We start from the raw sequence: 21,820 nt of genomic DNA, 5'->3' as shown, positions 1-21,820 counted from the left end.
TGACTAAAGCCTGAGGATCTAATGTAAAACATGGTGACTACAGTTTTTAACACTGTGTTGTATAATTAAAATTTGCTGAGAGAGTAGAACTTAAATGTTCTGAACAACAACAAAGATAAATATGTGAGCTGATGGAAGTGTTAATTAACTAGATTGGGGGAATTCTTTCACAATGTCTACATATATCAAATAACTACAATGTACACTTTAAAGATCTTATAATTTTTTGTCAATTATACCTCAATAAAGATGAAATTAAAAATAAAATAAAAAACAAATGGCTTAGCTAATTTAGTTTATCATTTCCCCAGGAGAGAGTACAGGAACTAGATGATTAGGCAATTTTTTATTAAAGGCTGTTATAAAGGAAGGTGTACAAGAAGCTGTTAGAATCACCCCTACCTTTGCCTCGCTCTGAACATAACAGAGGGAGATCAGCCAGTATGAAATCACTGGGTCCTGAGAGCGATAGGGGATTTTAGAAGGGAGGAGAGAAATGACGACAAATGACTAACTATGATGACTACACAACCTTGTTTAGGGCTGCTGCTGGTTCAGAAGAAGTAAGGAAGGTGAGTATTGCCACCATGATTGTCACTGCACTTCACCTACGCCTTTCGATTCTAAACAAAACCACCAGATCGTGAATCATCCAATTCTTGTCCTGAGTGTATTTATTATAGTAGCAATAAAGTATAATAAAATCTCTCTTTGGGGGATGATTGCTTTTTTCACGTATTTTAAATCAGCATGATTTGGCTTCCAACAAAATATTAAGACATAAAATTCCCTAGAACTGCTAGCAGGTGCCTTTCATTTTATTTTTAACATATGAGTAAGTACTTAAGCCAAAAAAATGGAAAACAGTTTACAACAGGAAAAGGACAACTCATTATAAGGAAATATTCTCAATCATTCTTTTAAAATTACTTATTCAATGAGAGTAAATAAACTTTTTTACTGGAAGCCCAGAACACAGTACTCTCTCTTAAACACACAAATTGAAAAAGAACTCACAAAAGTGAATTTCTGAGACATACATCATAAAGTGGATATATTTTCTGATTTAAGATATGAAGACTATAAGCCAGAAATTTCTATGATTTGAAAATAGTCAGTTGTAACTATAGCAACAGCAAGTGTATCATAATTTCATGTTTGATTACATTTTTTTTCCCTCTAGAAATGTTAACCTCTATGAGGAAAGAAAATTCATAGTGATGAGCTCTGAACTGTAAAATTACAGATAGGGATGTATGCCTTGCCTGCCAACCTATGAAGTCATCTTCTTAATCACTCAGTTAGAGGGAAGGGTAGTTATGGAATCCACCTCTACTTTTATATGTAGCCAGAGGCAAAAAACATTCCTTAGAAAACAAGTACTTTCCAAGTAGTACATTTGCTTTATTTTTAAAGTTTCAGAATTTAACCAATCTTTAGAATATCATGGTTATTGTCCAAGGGAACAATTTTAAGAAATTTAATTTATATACATGTTTTTCCTCAGAAGTGAGGACTTAACTCTGGTTTGCTAATTTATTCATTGATATCATATTTGCCACATTATAAATATCCACAGTAGTCTGAGGAAATGAATCTAAGCAATTAAACAAAGGAAATGAACAGGACTTCAAGGAGGATCTAGTCATCATTTGCTGTTCTTTCTTAAACTAGACTTCATTCATGTAATTCCTTGGTTCTGATCATCCTCTTCGGTTTGGTTCAGCATTAAGCAATGCTTAATCTTCTTTTCTGACAGAGCAAGAAGAGTCATAGAAAAATCATCTTTAAGGAAAGTGAAGAGACAACATACCCAATTTCAATCTCTTACTTTGCTCCCCGAATAGGTTTACTCTGAAGCTTACTAAGTGCTTAAAAGATACAATAAATTGTATCATTTACTAAAGGTGTAATAGTGTTATAAATGATCGTTTGAACCTGGGATTGGAGTCCAGGAGAAGCTCTGGCCTTCTAGCCAGGTCGATAGGACTCCAGAGGTTTAAAACTAAGCAAAGAAAATAAAGGAAGAAAGAAAGGGAGGGAGACAGGGAGGAAGCATAGATGGACTGAGGAAATAGCTGCTTGGGACAGGTTTAGAAGACTTGGGTTCTGGGAACTGTCTTGAGGGTCTGATGATGAGAGCGGAAAATAGAAAGAATAAGCCAAGTGGCAATAGGGCAATTCCCTGACTTCAAAAAGCCAGGATCACCGAGGCTCAGGGAGCAGTGGCAGGGTGGGTAGGAGAAGGGCTTTCAGGCTGGAAGGAATGATATGGGCTCCTGCTGGGCTTCACAAGGAAACAGCAAAGGACACAAAAATGACAAAGGGGTGAGAGAGAAGTCACCAAGGACAGCAGGATGTTTAGACATTGATTCTGGAATAATCTTCAGATAAAATTAGAACTCACAATCACAGTTACAAGAAAATGCACAGATCATTGCTTTTGCTGCAAAAGATATGTTGAAAAAATCCTTTACCTCAGGGGAGTATCTTTTCGTTTCATGTCTGTGTTGATGATCGGCTACATTTGCCACAGACCCAGACAATTGATAAAGATCTTGTTCCACTGGTGCTCCCATGAAGTTCAGCATTGGGGGCTCCCAACCATTGCGGAACCGTGGAACATACGGTGGAATAAACTGCTCTTTTGGCCACTCTGTTCTGTAGAAGGGCATTAAGATATACACACACACAAAAAAAAAAAAAAAAAAAAAGATTAAGAAATGTATTCATGCTCAAGGTTACCTTTCGTGAGGCTAGCCATAAAACACACACAAAAAAAGCACAAAACAGCGCACAGAAACCATGCATACCTAATCTGCCCTCCCTCTGCCAAAAAAAGGAGAGTAAACATGTTTAGACTCATATTGAATATCCATAAAATGAAAAGAAGATTGAATAGTGCTTCATTATCTGTTTTCACCACAATGCTTCAATTCTCCGTTGATTCAACTTTTAAGCATGGATATAGGTTTTTGAAAATTTAGGAAGGAAGGAAATGTGAAGCTAGAAATGTGATATTTAGAACATAAACTTCTACTCTAGTATGTAAAGTGGTTTCAGATTGTTGTTCCCCTTCCTGCCCTCCCATCATTATGAGATCTCCAGGTAGCACATATACTTTTCATAGAGAAACAGCAGAAAAAGTTCTCAAGGTTTATGATTTTTTTAAGTTATGAAGTCCCCTAAAATATAACGTTACCCATTTTATAAATTAAATATATCAGCGATGTTTTCATCAGTAAAATCAAGTTAGGACTAACCTGTAGTCATAATCATTACTCATTCATTATTTAACCACTCTGAATGAGAGTTATTTCTAGAAGCTCCTAATCACTTATGAATCATAAAAATAACCTGGACAAAAATTATAGCTTCATTTCAGCTACAATATGTTTTTTGTATTTTTCGCACATGATTCAATTCTTCAGGTTATATTTATGCCATGATGAAGTTAGGCATTTTATTCCGATTATTATGTACCTTAATGATTCTTTTTATCTTTATAAGTTTTAAAGTCAGTATACTGATTCCCTGATACTCTTAAAAATGAAAAGATCTTACCTAGGCTTAGCATAAAATCACAAGATATAAGAAATATATTTAACCAGTTTTTACATGGAATGATATATAGATAGTATGCAATAGTATGTTATATTAATATACAAATAATGTAAATAAATTTTAAAAATATTTTAATATAAAAACAACTGCAGTGCTTTTAAAGAGTATACACCATATTCTAACACAAGCAGTTACCAAAGTCCAAAACATAAGTGGGAATGGTTGTATGTGTTTCAACAGAAGAAAAGGAGAAAAAAATATACATGAATTGGTCCGTAACTTTTAGGCTAACCCTTTTAAAAGCATTAGGAAATAGAAATGGAAATAGAAATAGAACCTCTTGAAAAGCATTAAGAAGATAAGCTTCTAAGTGACCATAGTGAATAATTCACTTTAATTAGTGAGAAAAATCTAGAAAGATTGGGAAGAAAAGAAAGCAAAAATTGTTTATTTACACATAATGAAAAGAAACATTTTAATAACTTGCTTTGCTCAGCAAACTTTAACAATGGTTAATGATTTGTTTCCACAATCACTTTTTTGACAAGATAGAATTCTTAAAATTACCCCCTCATCCCTGTCGTTCCCACTGCCATTGCTCTGGTCCCGGAGAGTGCTGATTAACAGACCCTCCACTATAGCATTGTCCTCCCAAGGGGCCTCCTTGCCTCTAGTTACTTCTGTTCTTGTCCTTCCTACTACGTTTCCCCCAAAATAAGACCTACCCAGAAAATAAGCCCTAGCACGATTTTTCAGGATGACATCCCCTGAACATAAGCCCTAATGCGTCTTTTAGAACAAAAATTAATATAAGACCTGGTTTTATTTTTGGGGAAACACAGTAGATTCAGCTGCCATAATGATCTTTCTGAAACACAGATGTGGTTATTATCACGCTCCTATTCACAAAGTGATTGGTTCTCCACAAGCTACAGAGCCATGTTCCAACTCCTTAGCATGGCGTCGAGGGCCTTCACAACACAGCCCTGCTCATTTCTGTATACCTCACTGAACACCATTCCTCTGCCCCATTTCCACAATCACCTACTACCCAAAGTCTACATCCCAGCTAAACCCATATCCATACTCCATTCTCCTGACTTCCCTTCATGACTTCCCTCGAGCTTCTCTCTCTACTGGGAGGGCCCTTTTCCTGCTTTGCATTCGTGGAAAACTTACTTATTGTGTTGAAAGGCAGCTTAGCGAAACAATTATGAACATCAACTCCAGGGCCAAATTGCCTAGATTCAAATCCCAGCTCTGCCACTTATGAGTTGTGTGGCTTTGACCAAATTATTTAACCGCTCTATGCCTCAGTTTCTTCATTTGTAAAATAGGAATAATAATAGTAACTGTGCAAAGTGAATGGAAGAGTTAATGGCAATACAATATGTATATAAACATGTGTATGTTCATGTGTGTGTATACACACTTACTATTATTATCTGTTGATTTTAAATATCACTTCTTCTTTGAAAGCTAGCTACCCTCCTCTTTAAATCCTTTTCCTGACTGGTCCATCTTGCCAACCACCAGTAGTTTATTTATGAGTCACTCTTGGCACTTATCATGCCTTATATTGCATACATACTTCTGTCTTCTCCACTACACTTTTAGACTTTTAAGGGTTTAGGTTTTTTCAGACATAGAAGGTTACATAAATGTCTTGTTAGATCCATGTAATAAATAAAGAACAATACTTAAAGTATCATGGGTATTAAATGCTAAACTCATATATGTTTACCTGGGTTTCATCCAAGTTTCTCCCAGTGACATCCACAGCTGCCTTTCATCAGTATTGACAGTATAATTTAAGAATTCAATAGTGTCCTTAGTCAACAGAGGGCTGAGAACTGAACTGGCTAGCTCAGGACCTCCTGTTGCCTGTACCACCTAAAATGACAATAAATCATTTTTTAGTAAGAAAATGATGATTATTGTAAGTATATATTCAAAATATGTAGACAAAAGCCATGCCAAAATAAAGCACTGTTTTTATATACTCAAATCAAATTTTGATGTTGTACAATGCACTACTGAATGAAAAACAGCTTGCCAAATCAATTTGTCCACAGTTTGCCACATCAATTTGTGCCTAGTAATCTAAAATGAAAAGTTATAGTTTAACAGTTTTCATAAGATCTGTCTATTGGCTGCATGTGACTGTACTTTACATGGAAAAAGAATGGCTCCCCAGAGAATTCTAAGTCAGATGGTTTAACCAAGTCTGTTTTTTTTTTTTTTTTGGTTGTTTGTTTTGTTTTTTAATATATGTATCTCTACTGGAAAATCTATTATGCCAAACTTGAAAAATATGGTTCTAGAAAAGAGGACTATGAAGGGAAAGAGGTTCAAGTTAACAGTCTGTGGCTGTGCCTATAAAGATGAACAAAAATAAAAGGATCCAGAGAAAAAGGTGAAAGAAGAATGAGAAATGGTACTCTGAATCTATATATTTCTTTCCAGAATTTAATGCTAGGAAATTGCCCTGATTTAAAATGGATAATTTAATGACTAGCAGAAACAAACAAGTGCAACTCTACAATAAACAAAGTGATGATAAGTGGATGTCCAAAAACTGCTCCAAATTTATTTCTCAGGGGCTATTTCTTGATTAAAGAATGGTAGTTATCTTCTAGAGCAGAAACCAGACACCTTTTATTTAAAAAAAAAAAAAAAAAATCTCACCTTCCCAGAGATGTGGCACAAAAAGAAAGGGATTTGTTTTTTTGAATGGAGCCAGACCAAGAGTCAGTCCAGTGTTCTGAGCCTGCTATGCTGTTGTATGCCTAGCTGTATTTGCACATGCTGTTTTCCAGCTCCCCCAGAAGGCCCTTCCTCCATCTTTCAAACTCTACTCAAGTAACACCTATTCTGGAAGCCCTTCTTAACCCCACAGTGTAACTCTGATGTACCTCAGTATCCCCCAAATTATTTACAAACATTAGTAACACATTACACTGTAACTTACGGCTTATTTTTCAGCTTATCCTCTCTTAAATTCTTGGACCAAGTCTTACCTGACTTTGAATTGCCGAAGACACAGTGTCAGGGGAATGAATGAGAATAAACAAAAGAAAAGATGAAGGATAAGGGAGGTAGGCTGACTCTTATTTGAGAACAAAATCTACCTTGACAACCTGGCACAGTAAATTTACTTCTATAGGGGAAAGCCCTATAAGTATTTCCAGTAACTATGTAGAGATGACTAAGAGGAAAAAGGAAAGAAGTAAAGGAATAGAGGAATATTAAAATCTTTGTTTTAACAGAGGGACGAGGGAATGAAACAAAAGAAGGTAAATAAAAGGCTACAGTCCACAGTTCCCTCTCAAGAATGTGAGTAGGCACGTGTGCACGCAAGTGTGCTGTGGGTAGGCCTGCATGTAGATGCTGAGGGTAGAAGGAAGGACTCACAAGGTTTAAAGCCACTGAATTTTGTCTGGCTGGTAGTTGGCCCTGAATAAATGTTCCTTCCCATCTCTCTTGTACAAGTAAAATGTCTGGGGCTCTATAGGGAGAACATTAAATGGAGCAACAGAAGGACTATGACTGGGGAGACCATTAATAAGGAATCCTATTTGAGAAAAGAAAATATAAAATAAACCAATGTTTTCAGATACATAGCCTGATCACAAAGACTAAATTTTCTATGTTAGGGAACCCAGTCCAATTATTTTATACTTCTACTCTGTGTTATGACTAGATATCTACTTATGGTCTGTGAAAGAGTGTGGGGAGAATGAAAGGAGGTGGCAAAAACTGCTTTATAAACAATATTTCTTAATACTCAAACTAAGATAGCAACAAATGTGTTAATGAATGTAAGTTTTGTCAATTGGTTTCTTTGCATATGGGTGATCTTGATCTAATTTTTAAAAGAATTTATAAAAGCAAGACTTATTCAACAATAACTCGACAAGTAGAAATCTGATGCTCTATATTTAGCAGCAACATATGGAAGCATTCATAAATTATTGATGTGGTCTTGAACTTTCATCTTCTAATCTCTTATTGCCCAGTTCTGACATTCATGCTGATAATGTTGCTTATTTTCCTGTGTTTGTAAAGCAAAATTTATTTCATATTCTACTTCAGGTCTTGTCTAGTTACCCTTGGTGAAAGAAGGATGAGATTTACTCCTTTTTGTTACTTGGAGTTTCATTTTTTCTGATATTCAAGTAAAAGCTATGAAAGATACTGAATTTGCTCCATTTTTTATAATGATTAAAGAACTCAATGACCATAGTCTTTATATGCTCTAAATCAAAATTAGTGAAATGTATCTGCTTCATATAGTTACTATTTATACTCTTTAAAAAAAAAATCACAGAAATAATACACAGAGCAGTCACACACTACTAATAATTATCATTCCTGTTGTAATTCTATGAGGCAATCATTTGCTCTTTGGCCAGGTGAACCTTTAACAGCCACTCCACACATTCCTGCCTTAGCCCATAAAATAGGAAGCTCTGTCCTGGAAGTATTTAAAAGAAAGAGATTCTGCTTCCTTTCCACTTCTCTCTCACTTGTCCTCCCCCTCAACAGGAAAATGACCTATCACATTTGTGGAATTGTAGAAAAGGGTGATTTATAGCCCAAGGTCTTTTGGGAGCTGTCTATAAGGCCAGCAATTGTTCCATCTGCTTCGCTGTTGCCATGCTTTTCCCAAACTTTAGCACTTTCCTTTGTGTGTTCTTAAATATTACTCAAGTTAATTCTCCCAACTGTCCTATAGGTCAAGATGGTTGTACATAATGTCAGCTTGGAAAAATCATGACTGTACTATTTACAAATATATGAAATATAAAATAGGAAGGGAAGTAAATTACTGTGCCTATTTCATTAAATGTATAAGGAAAGAATATACCCAGATATTGAAAATCTAGAAAATGAAGATGTGTATATTGGATCCTGGCCTATAACGCAAGTGGTATAACCTTTTGCTGGATAAATTCCTGGAAACATCCCGCTCCTTCACAAAGGGAAATGTTCCCAACATACCACTTTGTTAGCTTCAAAAATTATAACTTACCTAAAGATATACATGTATGTGAAGGAAGTTTCCTGGGGGGGGAGGGGGGATTGTATCATGTGCATATCACCATAGCAGGAACACAGTGAGCACGCCAAAGACTGCTAATTGTCCCCTAGAGTCCATTCTTTCCTTCCTTCTAGAAAGAGAATGCTCTATATTTTAGATGGACACATAGCCACTCAGTTGGAGACTATATTCCTTTGTTGTTAGGTGTGGCCATAGGAGGAAATTCAGGCCAACTGGATACTGGAAAATATTATCTGTGTAAGTTCAGAGTCACCTCCTTAAAGACAAAGCTGTCTGTCTTTGCTTTATACAGTGGTTACAAGGACATGGAGGTAAATCAGCTTCCCCCATAGGTGTCTAACATAGTTGCCCCGTTCTTCCTCTTGGAAACATTTTCTTCATTTGGCTTCTACAAGACCAGTGCTCTAACCCCTCAGCTATGGAGCCTACTACCATTTGGCTTCTAGAATACCACAATATTCTTGCATTTCTTCTCCTGTTTTTCCTCAATCTTATTTGCTGGTCCTTCCCATTGTCCTAACACTGAAATTGCCTAGGGCTCAATCAGTACTTGTTCCTCTTCTTTATTTGTAATCACTCTCTTGGTGACACCATCTAAAGTCATAGCTTTAAGTGACTTCTATATGCAGATGATCCTCAAATTTATATCTCTAGGCCTGATTTACCCACTGAACTCCAAATTCATATATTCCACTACGAATTTAAGTTTTTCCATCTGGATATAACTCAATTTTCACATGTCTAAAACTGAATTCCTTGTCTGCCTCCAAAAACCCATTTTACCCACAGTCTTCACCATTTCAGGTCATAATCAGTCCATGCTTCCAGTCTTAGGCCAAAAACCTTGGAGATATCCTTGGCTCTTGCACAGCACATCCAATCTAATAGTAGATCTTGTTGATTCTATGGTTTATAACCAGAATCCAACTTCTTTTTACTACCTCCAATGTTACCTGGTCCAAATACCACAATCTCCCATCTGGATTATTTTAATAGCCACCTCAGCCTCTTCCCTCAAATTTCTAAATATTGCAGCCAGAGCAAGTTTTTTGCCAAAAACCTTCCAAAAGTGTCAAAGGTTTCACAATCACCTATGAAGACCAGTAAGATATGTCCTGTTAATTTGCTGGCCTCATCTCCTTCTGAGATCTCCTCCCTTACTCTGTTCAAGTCACAAAACCTATTTATTCCAAGAACCTGGTTTGCACTGTTATCATCTAAGAGCATTTACATTAGCTGTTCTGTCTGGAATTCTCTTTCTTTAGAAATCCACACGACTCATTCCTACTTCTTTTGCTCAAATGACACCTTCTCAGTGAGTTGTTCCCTTAACCAACCCTATTCAAAAATTGTAATACACCACAACACACACACACACACACACACACACACACACACACACACACACCCCACATACCTGAAACACTCCCTGTTCTCCTTCCCTGCTGTATTTTTCCACATAGTATTTATTTTGAGTGAGCTGTATTAGTTATGCATTTATGTAGGTTACTATTTGCCCCTCCATACTATAATATAATTTCTGAGAGAGTAAGAATTTATGTCTGTTTTGTTCCTGGTGAGCTACTAATGATGCCAAGCACATAGCAGGCTGTGAATTAATATTCGTTGAATAAATAAATAAATGAACAAATGATTGAATCAGAGACAGCTCAGGTGATGGAAGAACACCTCAATGAAAAGAATCTGGGTCTCTGAATAACATCATGAAATAAAGCCATCCATCCAGCACTGGACTCCTCATGCCTAGCCTATTTTGTGAGAAAGAGAAAAATTTCTATATTACTCAACCCACTTATATTATATACTAGTATATATTAAAACCCTATTACCCAATAAATCTTTGTTTCATTTCATTTCCCTAGCTCTGTCAGAGACATCAGTTTCCTCAGCTGTACAATTAGATGTTTGAACTACATGATTTCTAATGTTCTTTTAATCTCTCAAATTTCACATTCTCAATGTTTACATAGATGGCAAGAAAAATAATATATATGCAAGGTAATGAAGAAAATTTGTCTAGATAATCTAAAGAGACATTTGGAGTTGAAAAACATACTAAGAATGCTTACTTTCTTAAATTAATATAAATCTTACCATATTTAATGGAGTAAATAAAAAGTGAACCAAATCTGCAGCACTGGGATTCTGGATATGAGACTTCAATTTGGACTGTAACATTAAGAAAATAGACAAACCTATTACTCTGATGTACTTGAGCAAAAGACAGACAGTCAAAAAGGTCCAACATAACCTCAGATGAAGAGTTCTTCACTACTAGACTCGCTTTTGGTATATGAATTTGCATGGGTGAGACAGATTAAGAAAATTTAGATTAAAAGAAAGTGTCATTTTTTGATCAAATCTCTTAGATATACATGTTTTATAATCTGTTGTTCTAATTAAAGGCAAATTAAAAATACATACAAAAAATCTACAAGAACAATTTTATCTCTTAATTCGATTAGGAACATCCTAGTATGTTCAATCAGGATCTCTTTCGTTTGTCTCTTTTAATTATACATAAATAAATTTCACTTACCAGAAGGTTAAATCCATGTTTAAACTTTTGGAAACAGTCAAAAAATTCATCAGGAGGTGGAGGTTTTGCTCGCAGCGTTAAAACACCCTCTAAAAAAATAAATAGGAGGAGGGGTGGATGAGAAAAAAGTGCTAAGAAAAAATATTAAATGAAAAAAATTTTAAGATCACACTAGATATCATGCCACCTAGTTACCTTACCACATCTCATAGTCTAACTGTAACAAATGAAGACGATCCAACATTTGAAATGGACTCCTCTACCTTTAGCACCACCAATTACTCATTCAATTCCATAAATTTATACTGTAGTGCTTCTAGGTGCCAGTAATTGTGCTTATCATTGTGAAGACTCTAAAAATGTGTAAGTTACAAGCCCTGCTCTTAGGGCCTTTAAAGCTAATAGAAGACATAAATCAGGTAAGTAACAAAGATGTACCAACTAAGTGCTACAGAAAGACACTGTACCTGGTTGGGAGATAGGAAAATGCATACCTAAAAAACGTTTCATGGGCAAGTAGCTTTGACGATGGGATTTGAAAGGTTTGTTCCAAGGCAATTTGGTAATAAAAACATCGTCATTGGATAAAAACAGCATAAGCAAAAACATGGAAAAAGGAAATTGCATGTACATGAAACAACAAACATTAAAGCGAAGAAACATGAGAACAGAAAAGTAGGTCAAGGTTAGATTGTGGATGACCTTGACTGCCAGGGTGAGGAGTGGACTTAAGCAGGAGAACATGGAATTAACATTCTTTTTAGCAGAAGAATGAAGTGATTGTCCTAAAGCTTTAAGACAACTATCCTCACAGAATAAAAGACTGGAGGCTTAGAAAGTTGGGTAAAAAAATGACAGGTTGAAGCTGGTTGTAAAAACAAAAAGGGAGAAAAGTGGATATCAGAGACCTTGATAAAATACAGTCAATGTTGGCTATAAGCTTGGGAATGCAGTCATAGAGGAATGTGTGGTTTAGAATTTGGGTGACCAAAAGGATAGTATGCCCTTCATAAAAAATACAGGAATAATAAGTGGTTTGAGACATCAGAAAGCAATAATACTTAATTTCAGAATATACTGAGATGAGGTATATCCAGACACACTCATCTAGAAGATAAGTCTATACAGCTCATATGCTTATGATGTAGGTATGAGCTAGACAAAGATCTATAAGTCATGTGTAATGAAAAGGATATTTATTTGCTATTCTTTTATATATTTCAGTCTATAGCAGTTTGTTGCATTATTACAATTTTATACATTTTAGGGCCATCTTAAATAGCTAAATTACATGTGCACAAAAACTGCTTGTATGTGACCTGAATGTATAATTTGGAGTTTTGTGATTAAAAAAAAAAAAAAAATTCAAATCCATTGACATTTGTATCTATTTTAATGAGAAAAGTCGATTTTTTTACTTAACAAAATGAGGTTCTATATTTACAATAAAATAAATCCAAGTATGAGAAGAATAGAGCTATCACTTTTTTTTAAGAGACATTAATCTTACAGTCCCTAATGAAAACACTAAACCAGCACTAGTTGAATCTCAGAGTCTCTGTGATTTCAGTAAAGTATTCTAGAGTCTTTCTTTACTGTAGCCAACTTGGAACCAAAATGGAAACTTCCCTGGGCTTATCCTAGTCTCTGCCTAAATCTCTGGTGCTATCCCAAACTAGAAAAGGCAACTTGTTCCACATCAATGGAGTTCTGCTGAGCAGTTCACAAGGGCAGAAACTCTGCCTAGTACTGGATTAGTCTTTAGAAGATTAAGAGAATCCAACTTACCTCCTGGTCCTTTCCTTTTACCTTTCTTAGTTTTCTTCCTTTTAGAAAGCTCAGAAAATGCTTCAGCTGCTTTTTGGAGTTTTGTGATAAAAAATTCAATGTCATCCAAAATGTGGTTTAAGATTTGCTGGAATTAGAAATTACAGAATAAAATACAAAACAAAACAAAACTATTTTTGCCTTGGCTGTACAAAGTGAGGAGTGGACTTAAGCGATAACCTCCCATGTGCAAATTTCAAGTTTATCAATTCTAAGAAAAAGAATTGAACCAAATATACCTGTGGCCAAAGTCTGACATTTACAGTTTTCTTTAATTTTGTCGTATTTTCGATAACATCAAGAAAGCACCCACAATATTTACTCAGATTATTATTTTCAATTACTCTAATTTTTTCATAGTGTTCTCCTCCATAATGTTAGGGGCAAATCATTCTAAGAAACATTTTGTTAGAAGAGCCCTGAGCGATTTTGTTTTTCTATTAAATGTCCCATTAAAGCACACTATTGTTTCATAGAATTAAAGGTATATAGAATGTTGTGTTAATCTAATAAACACATAGATAATCTACAATAATAGGTACTAGTAAGAGTTTCTACATGGTAGAATAGAATTGATGATGAACGATGCTTTCAGGGATGATCAGATCAATTTTGATTATCTCATATACTATAAGTCTTAGTTTACTTTCTCTAATATGTGTGAAACTTGGCATTCTTCTAATTAAAGACTAGAAACTGGGATTAAATGACCTTTTAAGTATAATAAGAGTGTTATGTAAAAATTAAATTCCAAACTTGAAATTCCTCTAAGTATTTTTTTCCAAATAAGCTGGGAACGTAAGTGTAGTATAAAAAACAATTATATTGACAACATATTTTATGATTATATCAGAGGGTATTGTCATTTTGTAAGTAAATTACTAAGGAGAAATAAAACTAGCCTTATCCTTTATAAGAAATTAAAATTTACATATCAGCCCTTTAAAAATGTCATTTATGTTTATCTCTCAGACATTACAAAATATTTTAAATACATGCCAAGAAGACATATTAAAAGGTATTTCAATTATGAATTACAAACCAAGAAAAAACCAAAACCCCTCAAATTTGATAATGTCATTTAAATTGTTTTGTAAACTAGTTAATATGTTAGTTCTTCTATCACTAATTAAATATTTACATAAAGTCTATAAATTAAATATTGCCATAAATGCAAAATTTGTTAAGAAAAAAAATAATTCAAAGGGCATAACTACCAATGGAAAGAGAAAACAGTTTCCACAAAACATCTTTATTTAAATCAACTTCATTTTCCTTGTTAACATTTTTTCCTCTTCAAAAAGAAAAGAGCCAACGATCTACAAATGAATGTACTTACCACATCTCTGTCAATGCGGGCTGCCATTATCTCAGGTGTTTCTTCATGACCATGATACGGCCTTAGCTTCTCAACTAAAGAAAGGAGAATCATAACTCTTTCAACCTGTTGCTTAAGCATTACCAATATAAGTAATTAAACACTGGACAGCAAATTCGCTAGAAAAGAATGCCATTTGCAAAAGGGAACACCTCCCCTGAATACAAAATCAAAACTCTTCTCATCATCTATGACATGCGTCCTTGTCACCACTAACAGAAGCACTTGGGCAGAGCTGAAGTTCTTGCCTTCCACTTTTATGATGTTGATTCACCCTATAGTTTCCAGTCTATCTTCCCTCTTCCTTTTGTCAGCTATCTATGGAAACAGCCCTCACTTAGCACCCTATAATTCCTACACAAGAAATATAAACCCACATTTAAATGCCTTCTTCTTAAACAGTAGCATTTCATTCTAATGCAACAAAGCTTCTAATTTTTATATATCCCAATATTGTTACCACAATAAAGTATTGTGGGTTCCAATAATAAAGTGATTCTTAAAATTCTAGTTGTCCTTAGGTTTAAAACCCTCAATGTTGGGCTCATTAATTTTAAGCCATATGCTTTGAAAGTATAACTACCTACAGGAATTTTCAAATTAGAAAAAATATCTTAAGAACATTCAAGATATTAAGTTAGTTCATTTGGCTAGAGCATGATGTTAAAGATGAGGTCATGATGTTAATGATGAATTCCTTCCTGGTATAAGTAGGTTAACACTACCACTAAACACAGATACTTGTACAAAGATCTGACAGTAGGAAAAAATGGGAAAAAATATATGGATGGAACAGGAAAAATGTGTCCTCACTAATGGAAATACAACTCATGATATATCATCACAACTCATGATGTTCAATAGAGAGAACTGCAGAAAATATTGAAAACTCTGTATTGCTATGCCTCCTCTAGGTCTAAGTTTCCCCATAAATGGAATACTTGTAAAAAAAAAAAAAAGAAAGAAAGAAAAGAGGGCCGGCCGGGTGGCTCAGGCAGTTGGAGCTCCGTGCTCCTAACTCTGAAGGCTGCCGGTTTGATTCCCACAAAGGTCAGTGGGCTCTCAACCACAAGGTTGCCAGTTCAATTCTTCAAGTCCCGTAAGGGTTGGTGGGCTGCGCCCCCTGAAACTAAGATTGAACATGGCACCTTGAGCTGAGCTGCCGCTGAGCTCCCAGATGGCTCAGTTGGTTGGAGCGTGACCTCTCAACCATAAGGTTGCTGGTTTGACTCCCGCAAGGGATGGTGGGCTGCATCCCCTGCAACTAGCAACGGCAACTGGACCTGAAGCTGAGCTGCGCCCTCCATAACTAAGACTGAAAAGGACAACAACTTGAAGCTGAACAGCACCCTCCACAACTAAGATTGAAAGGACAACAACTTGCCTTGGAAAAAAGTCCTAGAAGTACACACACTGTACCCCAATAAAGTCCTGTTCCCCTTCCCCAATAAAATCTTAAAAAAAAAAAAAAAAGACAAAGAAGAAATCACTAAGTCTTATGAAACTTAATTAGTGGCTATTACGGCTTTAAGATAATTAGAATTTATGTGTATAAAATCTTGCCAGTTAGTTGCTGTTTTACATGTGGTTAGTTGCTATCTTGGCTATAGTATATACTACAGGAAGCAGCAAGTTGCAACTGAAATATAGTACCATGTTTCCTCGAAAATAAGACCTAGCCAGACCATGAGCTCTAATGCGTCTTTTGGACCCAGTCTTATATTAATTTTTGCTCCAAAAGACGCATTAGAGCTCATGGTCCGGCCAGGTCTTATTTTTGGGGAAACACGGTATTAAGAACTCCAGATAGGTGAGGTGAGGAGGAGATGTGGCATTTCTCGGACATTTTCCAGCGTCTGTGACACAAGTAGGAACCCCACTGCCATTGTCACTATTCTACAGAGATAACTTTTGGAAATCAGGGGTAGAACTACTTCAAGGATTCAAAGGAGTTGCTCAGCCTGAGTCAACAGGAGACTTCAGAGGGACCAGAAAGATACTTCTTTTGGGAATCTTTCCAACTGAAAACTGGCTTGGATCCAGACAGAACCTCACATGGTAAGTACTGTGTTCTGTTTGGCCCAGTAGTAAATTAGTTTTGAAAACTTTACCTTATACAGATGTGATTGCACGGAGTAATTCAGACAAAATCTAATGAGAGCCCAGAAACCCCTGGGGGTAAATTTTCTCTTTGTTGTAAATTGTATTAGGTTTTACAGATGTGTTTACAACTTTATTTGGAATGTTTGTAAACTTAAAATGTATTATCCTTCATCAACTTTCAAGGAAGACCATTTTGACCTCTCTCAAAATAAAACCCACATCTCCTCCACAAAACAATGGCAACAACAAAAATATTGTAAGTACACAAAAAGTATTTTGAGTGTGGTGAGTCAAAACTTGGGTTCTCAAGCAAGACTAGGATCTACCTGTGTGACCTTGGACAGCTTTCTCTCTGTGCTTCAACTTCATTTGTAAAATGGGAATAACAACTCATGGGTTGCTGTGAATCTGAAAGCAAATAATGTCTATAACAGAACCTAGTACAGTACTGGAAACATGATTTGTGGTCGTTCTCATTTTTAGCAAATGGAGATCATTTTATTTTATGAATTGCTTTCCATTTTATTTAAATTTCTCATATCCTTAAAGTTATTTTCAGAGGTTCACATGTAAGCCCAGCTACCAAACAAATGAAAAGAACCCAAATTTTGACTCACCACACTCAAATACAGTCACTCATTTTGGCAATCAAGTTCTATTGTTTAACTATACTGCTAGATATCCTCTATGAATAATGTTTTATTAGATAAGAGATAAATGGTTTAAGAAGTCTCACTGAACTAGGAGGCAAAAAAGTAAGGCTCTAGTTCTCATCAAATTCAAACTTGCTGGATCACAATTTACTCACCCTTAAAATGAAGAGATTGGACCAAGCATATTTTAAGGCATTTTTCAGTAATAAAAATTTCAGATTTGGTAAACATTCTGACATATAAAAAGTTACACAAGGTTCTATATTTATGATTATTTGTTTTTTACAAAAAGAATGCCAAGTTAAAATGACAGCACATATAAAGGGCCCATGTGACAAGGTTAGCCAGATGGACAATGTCTTTCACCCCTTTTCCACTGTCCTGTGACTATCCTGACATCCTTTCCACATAACCACAACTAATTTGTCCAAAAGAAAACAGTGGTAAGACAATAATAATGGAAATAATTTGAAGTATAATCTTAAAAACAAACAAACAAACCTGATAGTCTCTTGTTTGCAATTGATAGTCTCAATCAATTGAGACTACCTTTTAAATTCTTAGTCGAGGCAAACTCCCCATCTTTGTATCTAAAAAAAAGACTCTAATCCTAATACCATATTTATTAAATGATCAGTCTGAACTCTCATACACAATAATCTTACAGTGTTCAAGGCTTAAGTTTCCTTCTTCTAAGATTTATTTTTAAAACTGACCTCAAGTTTCAGCTCAGAAAACTAGCATCAGAATTTGAAAGCAAGAATTATGTCACAACCCTAAGTAAATGTTCATTAAGCATCAATTCCTAGAAATACTCACAGTCCCCTTGGTCAGCTGCCCACGCAGACCAGGCTGCCACTCGACTTCTAACATCCACTTGGGTAACAGTCCCAGGGGGCACAGGGGCTGGAGCTCTGGGTGGAGGCGGTATACCAGGGTCTGCTTTGGAAATCATCCTAAAAATGATGAAAAAAAATTGAATTTTCACCATCTCTATTTCCATAACATCAATTCTCTCAGTTTATGGTATTAGTTCTCCAGCCTCAAAAGGAACTATATCAAGGGTTATAACAATAAGGATTTCCTAACTATTCCATATTATGTATATTTAAAAGTGTATATAAAAATACGAAAATTTAAATTCAGCTGAAAATTAGGTTTAACTTTTTTTCTGGGTGTCCTGTGATTTGGAAGGCTGTGAACCAAGTATAGTCCTACTACCTATTTGTATTCCCTTAGGCTACATTCCCTTAAAATGCCACTCATTTTTCATGAGTCTCTATTACAATAAAAGTAGGAGAAGTCATATCAGAGAAAGATCAGAAACATAGAGACGGTGCACAGACATACTGACAAACCTGTGAGAGCAAATGAGTTGAGATTACAGATTGTAATCTATAAACTATACCTTCATTGAAAGTAATTTTTCTATATCTTTAGAGAAAAAAAATACTTCAAAACAAATCAATTCTACCCCTACATTTCTTTTCCTCTTTTTTACCTCAGGGCATCAGGCCGCCTCTTCTGTTTCCCTCCTTTGCTGTCGCTGATTGCACTTTCAATATCTTCACTAATTAGGTTTGCCTGCAATGAAAGACAAGTTACCTCAGAGATCATAGATTTTTCTTGTCTTGATATGTAGGTTAAAACAGAAAAAGAGATTATGTTCCCTGTCTAAAATGAATGCCTAGATGCAGAAGAAAAGCGGGGTTTTTTTTAAAAAATATGCTTTCAAAACATACTCTTGTGTTTTTTTTAATGACAAGATTTAAAAACTGAAGGAATTTTCAAATATTGTTTAATCCAAATTATTTTTAGTTTACAAACAGCTATCCTTGCGTAATGACAGAAAAAGGATTTGCATATGCTAGAAGTATAATACATGCTGGAAATGTAACTGGGTAAATATCTCTGCGCAAGAATGAAGGGGTTAGAAGCGCATGTATGTAGAGTGGGGTTTCTTCTGCTTCTCCTTCTTAGGATCCACTGGGCATCCATTCACCCACTGAAACAAATCACTCAGTTCCAGCAGAGCTGCCCTCGAGTTTAGGACAAATCCACTATAATCTTGGATGAACCCCAATACTAAGTTGTACCCTTTTTGATGGCCACTTTCTTTTGTTTTTCAGGTAAAAATTAATGTTCTCCAAACAATTAACTTTTCCAACAAGAACAATTTGATCCCGTATTCTTGAGAATCAATCTGAGATTACCAGCAGAGAAGTTTATTTTCTTTGGTTGTGAAGTTTATTTATAGGCAGTGAGTATTACTATATATTGGATTCTTGCTGGGATGTATTTATTTTCTATTTTTGCTCCTGCTTATTCTATGTTTTTCTCAAATGTGTGTGTGTGTGTGTGTGTGTGTGTGTGTGTGTATACACTTTTACCATAAGCACAGGTAATCATAAAATTTTAGAGCTGAAAGGACACCAAGATTATCTGATATGTTCTCCTTGTTTTGTAATTAAGAGAACCCAGAAATACTCCTATGATGGCATGGTCAAGGTCACACTGCTAGTGAAGTAAGAGTGCCAATGCATCCCAGTTCAGTGTTACTTCCATAAGAACATCCTAGTTTCAGGAAGACACTACAAACATCACATTAAAGGCTTTCTGCTATGTGGGAGAGTAAAACTGAAGATGCCTAGAAACCCTGAGCTTCCCATAGGGGACTATCATATTTCTAAAAAAATTTCACTACAACTGTGGGCAAGAACATCGGATAAAGTCCCATAAAGAAACTAAAATTCAAAAGTGATGCTGCAGTATGACCCATATAAAAGAACTCTCTTCATATTTCATTGCATTTATATTTTCAATGGGGCTAGGGGAAAAAAAGTCTTATATGTGGAATATAGCACCAATGAGTTAAATGCATGTAGCTACAGAGCAGCAATTGAGCTTCTAATTAAGACAAAACAGTATTCAGCAAGTCGGTTTTGGATCCATCAATATCACCATTCCCTATCAAGTATAGCAAGCCCTTTACTCCCCAAATTGAAATTCAGAAACTTTACTCAGCACAATAACTCTTAGTTCCCAGGGGGGACTTTCAGAACAAGAAGGCAAACACCAGATTTAAAATGTCTTTTAGCTCAGTCTTCTGTTTTTAAAATGTTTGCATTAACTTTCACTATATTTTCAGAGTAAAATATTCACTTTTAATATTTACTCATTTAACAAATCTAACCTTGCAAAATTCTTACTATACTTTATTACTGTCAAAAGGCACTATATAAAAACCAGATGAACATTCCATATATAAAATACCTAAATGCAACAGTTATTTTCAAGTAAGATTTTTAGAAAGTCATCTATGACATAAATTGAAATAAGAAAATTATAAAATATACTATTTATGGTCAATCTTAATTCATCTATTATGTTTTAATGTCAAAGAAATATAAAAAACATCAAATGACACTTTATGCTAATCTCCCAGCATTTCTTCACAAAATAAAAATTACCTGAATATTTTACAATATACATAGTGATACACTATTCCTTGGGTAAAGTATCAATCAACCCAAAATGATTTCCCTTTTTGAGAAATCAATTCATGAAATAAAGATATTCAAGGTTGAAAGTAACTTCTAATGTCTAATAAAGCATCACAAATTATAATCACTTGAAAATTATAGTGTACTTTGAAATATAAATCTTAAGGATATAGTGTGTTATTACTGGTAGCTATGCTCAACTATTTTAGCATTATCCCTTGGGGATTACAAATCTTGAGCAATTATTTAATTCACATAATTAAATGGTAAACTTTAAATCAGTATCATGGAAATTATCTAAGTGCTTGCTACATTGCAATAATCCATGGATGATATATGATTGGTGTAGAATAAAATAATATGGCATGATTATTTATCCCCCATGAAGCATGATTTCTGAAGAATCAATTTTTAATTATAAGTCCAAGTCACTCAATGAAGAATTTGGTATAATATCTAGACTTTTTTTTTAAATAAATAGAACACATCTGACTTTTTTTATACCACGTTATCTCCTCTTTACTTAATTGGCCTAGGAACCCTCAGGAAGATGCTAAGGGATTTGTTTCCTTACAAAATTCTAAGAAACTAAAAATCTTGTACCTACTAGCCATATGATTGAAGTAAATAATTCAAAAGCAGCCAGAACATCTGCTTAAAGGAAAAGGAAGTTCACCATTCTTTTACCTTAATCTCATCACACTGGAAAAGATGAAGATCTGGCTTGTTCTGAGTTGGCTCTTTGCACACCAGGGCAAGAACTGAATCATAGTTACAGGAATGCATCACAGCTTGGCAGTGCTGGATTGTATTTAAAGGAAAGTTCTCCAGTTCGTTCTATAAAGTAAAATATAACTTGTCTTATCTCTTATTGTATATATAAAGCCTATTCCACAAAGAGCTCTAGGCCTCGTACAAATTATTTTTAAGGTGCATTAATCATATAGACAATGAATATTAGTAAACACTTGTAGATATGGAGGATAAACAGGTGCAAGGCAGCAACAGAGAAACAAGACGGGGCTAGATAATGGGTGAGAGAAAGAGCAACAAAAACAGAAATACTCGTATTTAGCAGAGGAATGTAGTTATGCTCTTAATAAACAGAATATTGAATTTGGCGTTACTCATTTCCTCAGATTATGAGGTAGAGATGATAGTTTTAAC

The 21,820-nt window shown here is 35.1% G+C and overlaps 1 protein-coding gene across 14 annotated transcripts in view; it reads right to left on the bottom strand.

Annotated features, from left to right (window-relative positions):
• Positions 1-21,820, bottom strand: part of EPS8 (EGFR pathway substrate 8, signaling adaptor) — a 166,456-nt gene that overhangs the window by 28,468 nt on the left and 116,168 nt on the right. For all 14 annotated transcript variants that reach the window (XM_019744787.2, XM_074325979.1, XM_019744786.2 and 11 more), the window contains 9 exons: positions 21,341-21,490; positions 18,652-18,734; positions 17,970-18,106; positions 14,356-14,429; positions 12,978-13,104; positions 11,190-11,278; positions 10,745-10,819; positions 5,309-5,457; positions 2,478-2,661 (listed from right to left, as the gene is read on the bottom strand). In XM_019744787.2, coding sequence (XP_019600346.2) covers positions 2,478-2,661; positions 5,309-5,457; positions 10,745-10,819; positions 11,190-11,278; positions 12,978-13,104; positions 14,356-14,429; positions 17,970-18,106; positions 18,652-18,734; positions 21,341-21,490 — 1,068 coding nt within the window. The remainder of the gene's footprint in view (positions 1-2,477; positions 2,662-5,308; positions 5,458-10,744; positions 10,820-11,189; positions 11,279-12,977; positions 13,105-14,355; positions 14,430-17,969; positions 18,107-18,651; positions 18,735-21,340; positions 21,491-21,820) is intronic.

This window comes from Rhinolophus sinicus, linkage group LG02 (assembly GCF_036562045.2).
Source record: "Rhinolophus sinicus isolate RSC01 linkage group LG02, ASM3656204v1, whole genome shotgun sequence".
Classification (NCBI taxonomy): Eukaryota; Metazoa; Chordata; class Mammalia; order Chiroptera; family Rhinolophidae; genus Rhinolophus; species Rhinolophus sinicus.
This window is presented reverse-complemented; position numbering and strand designations above follow the sequence as displayed.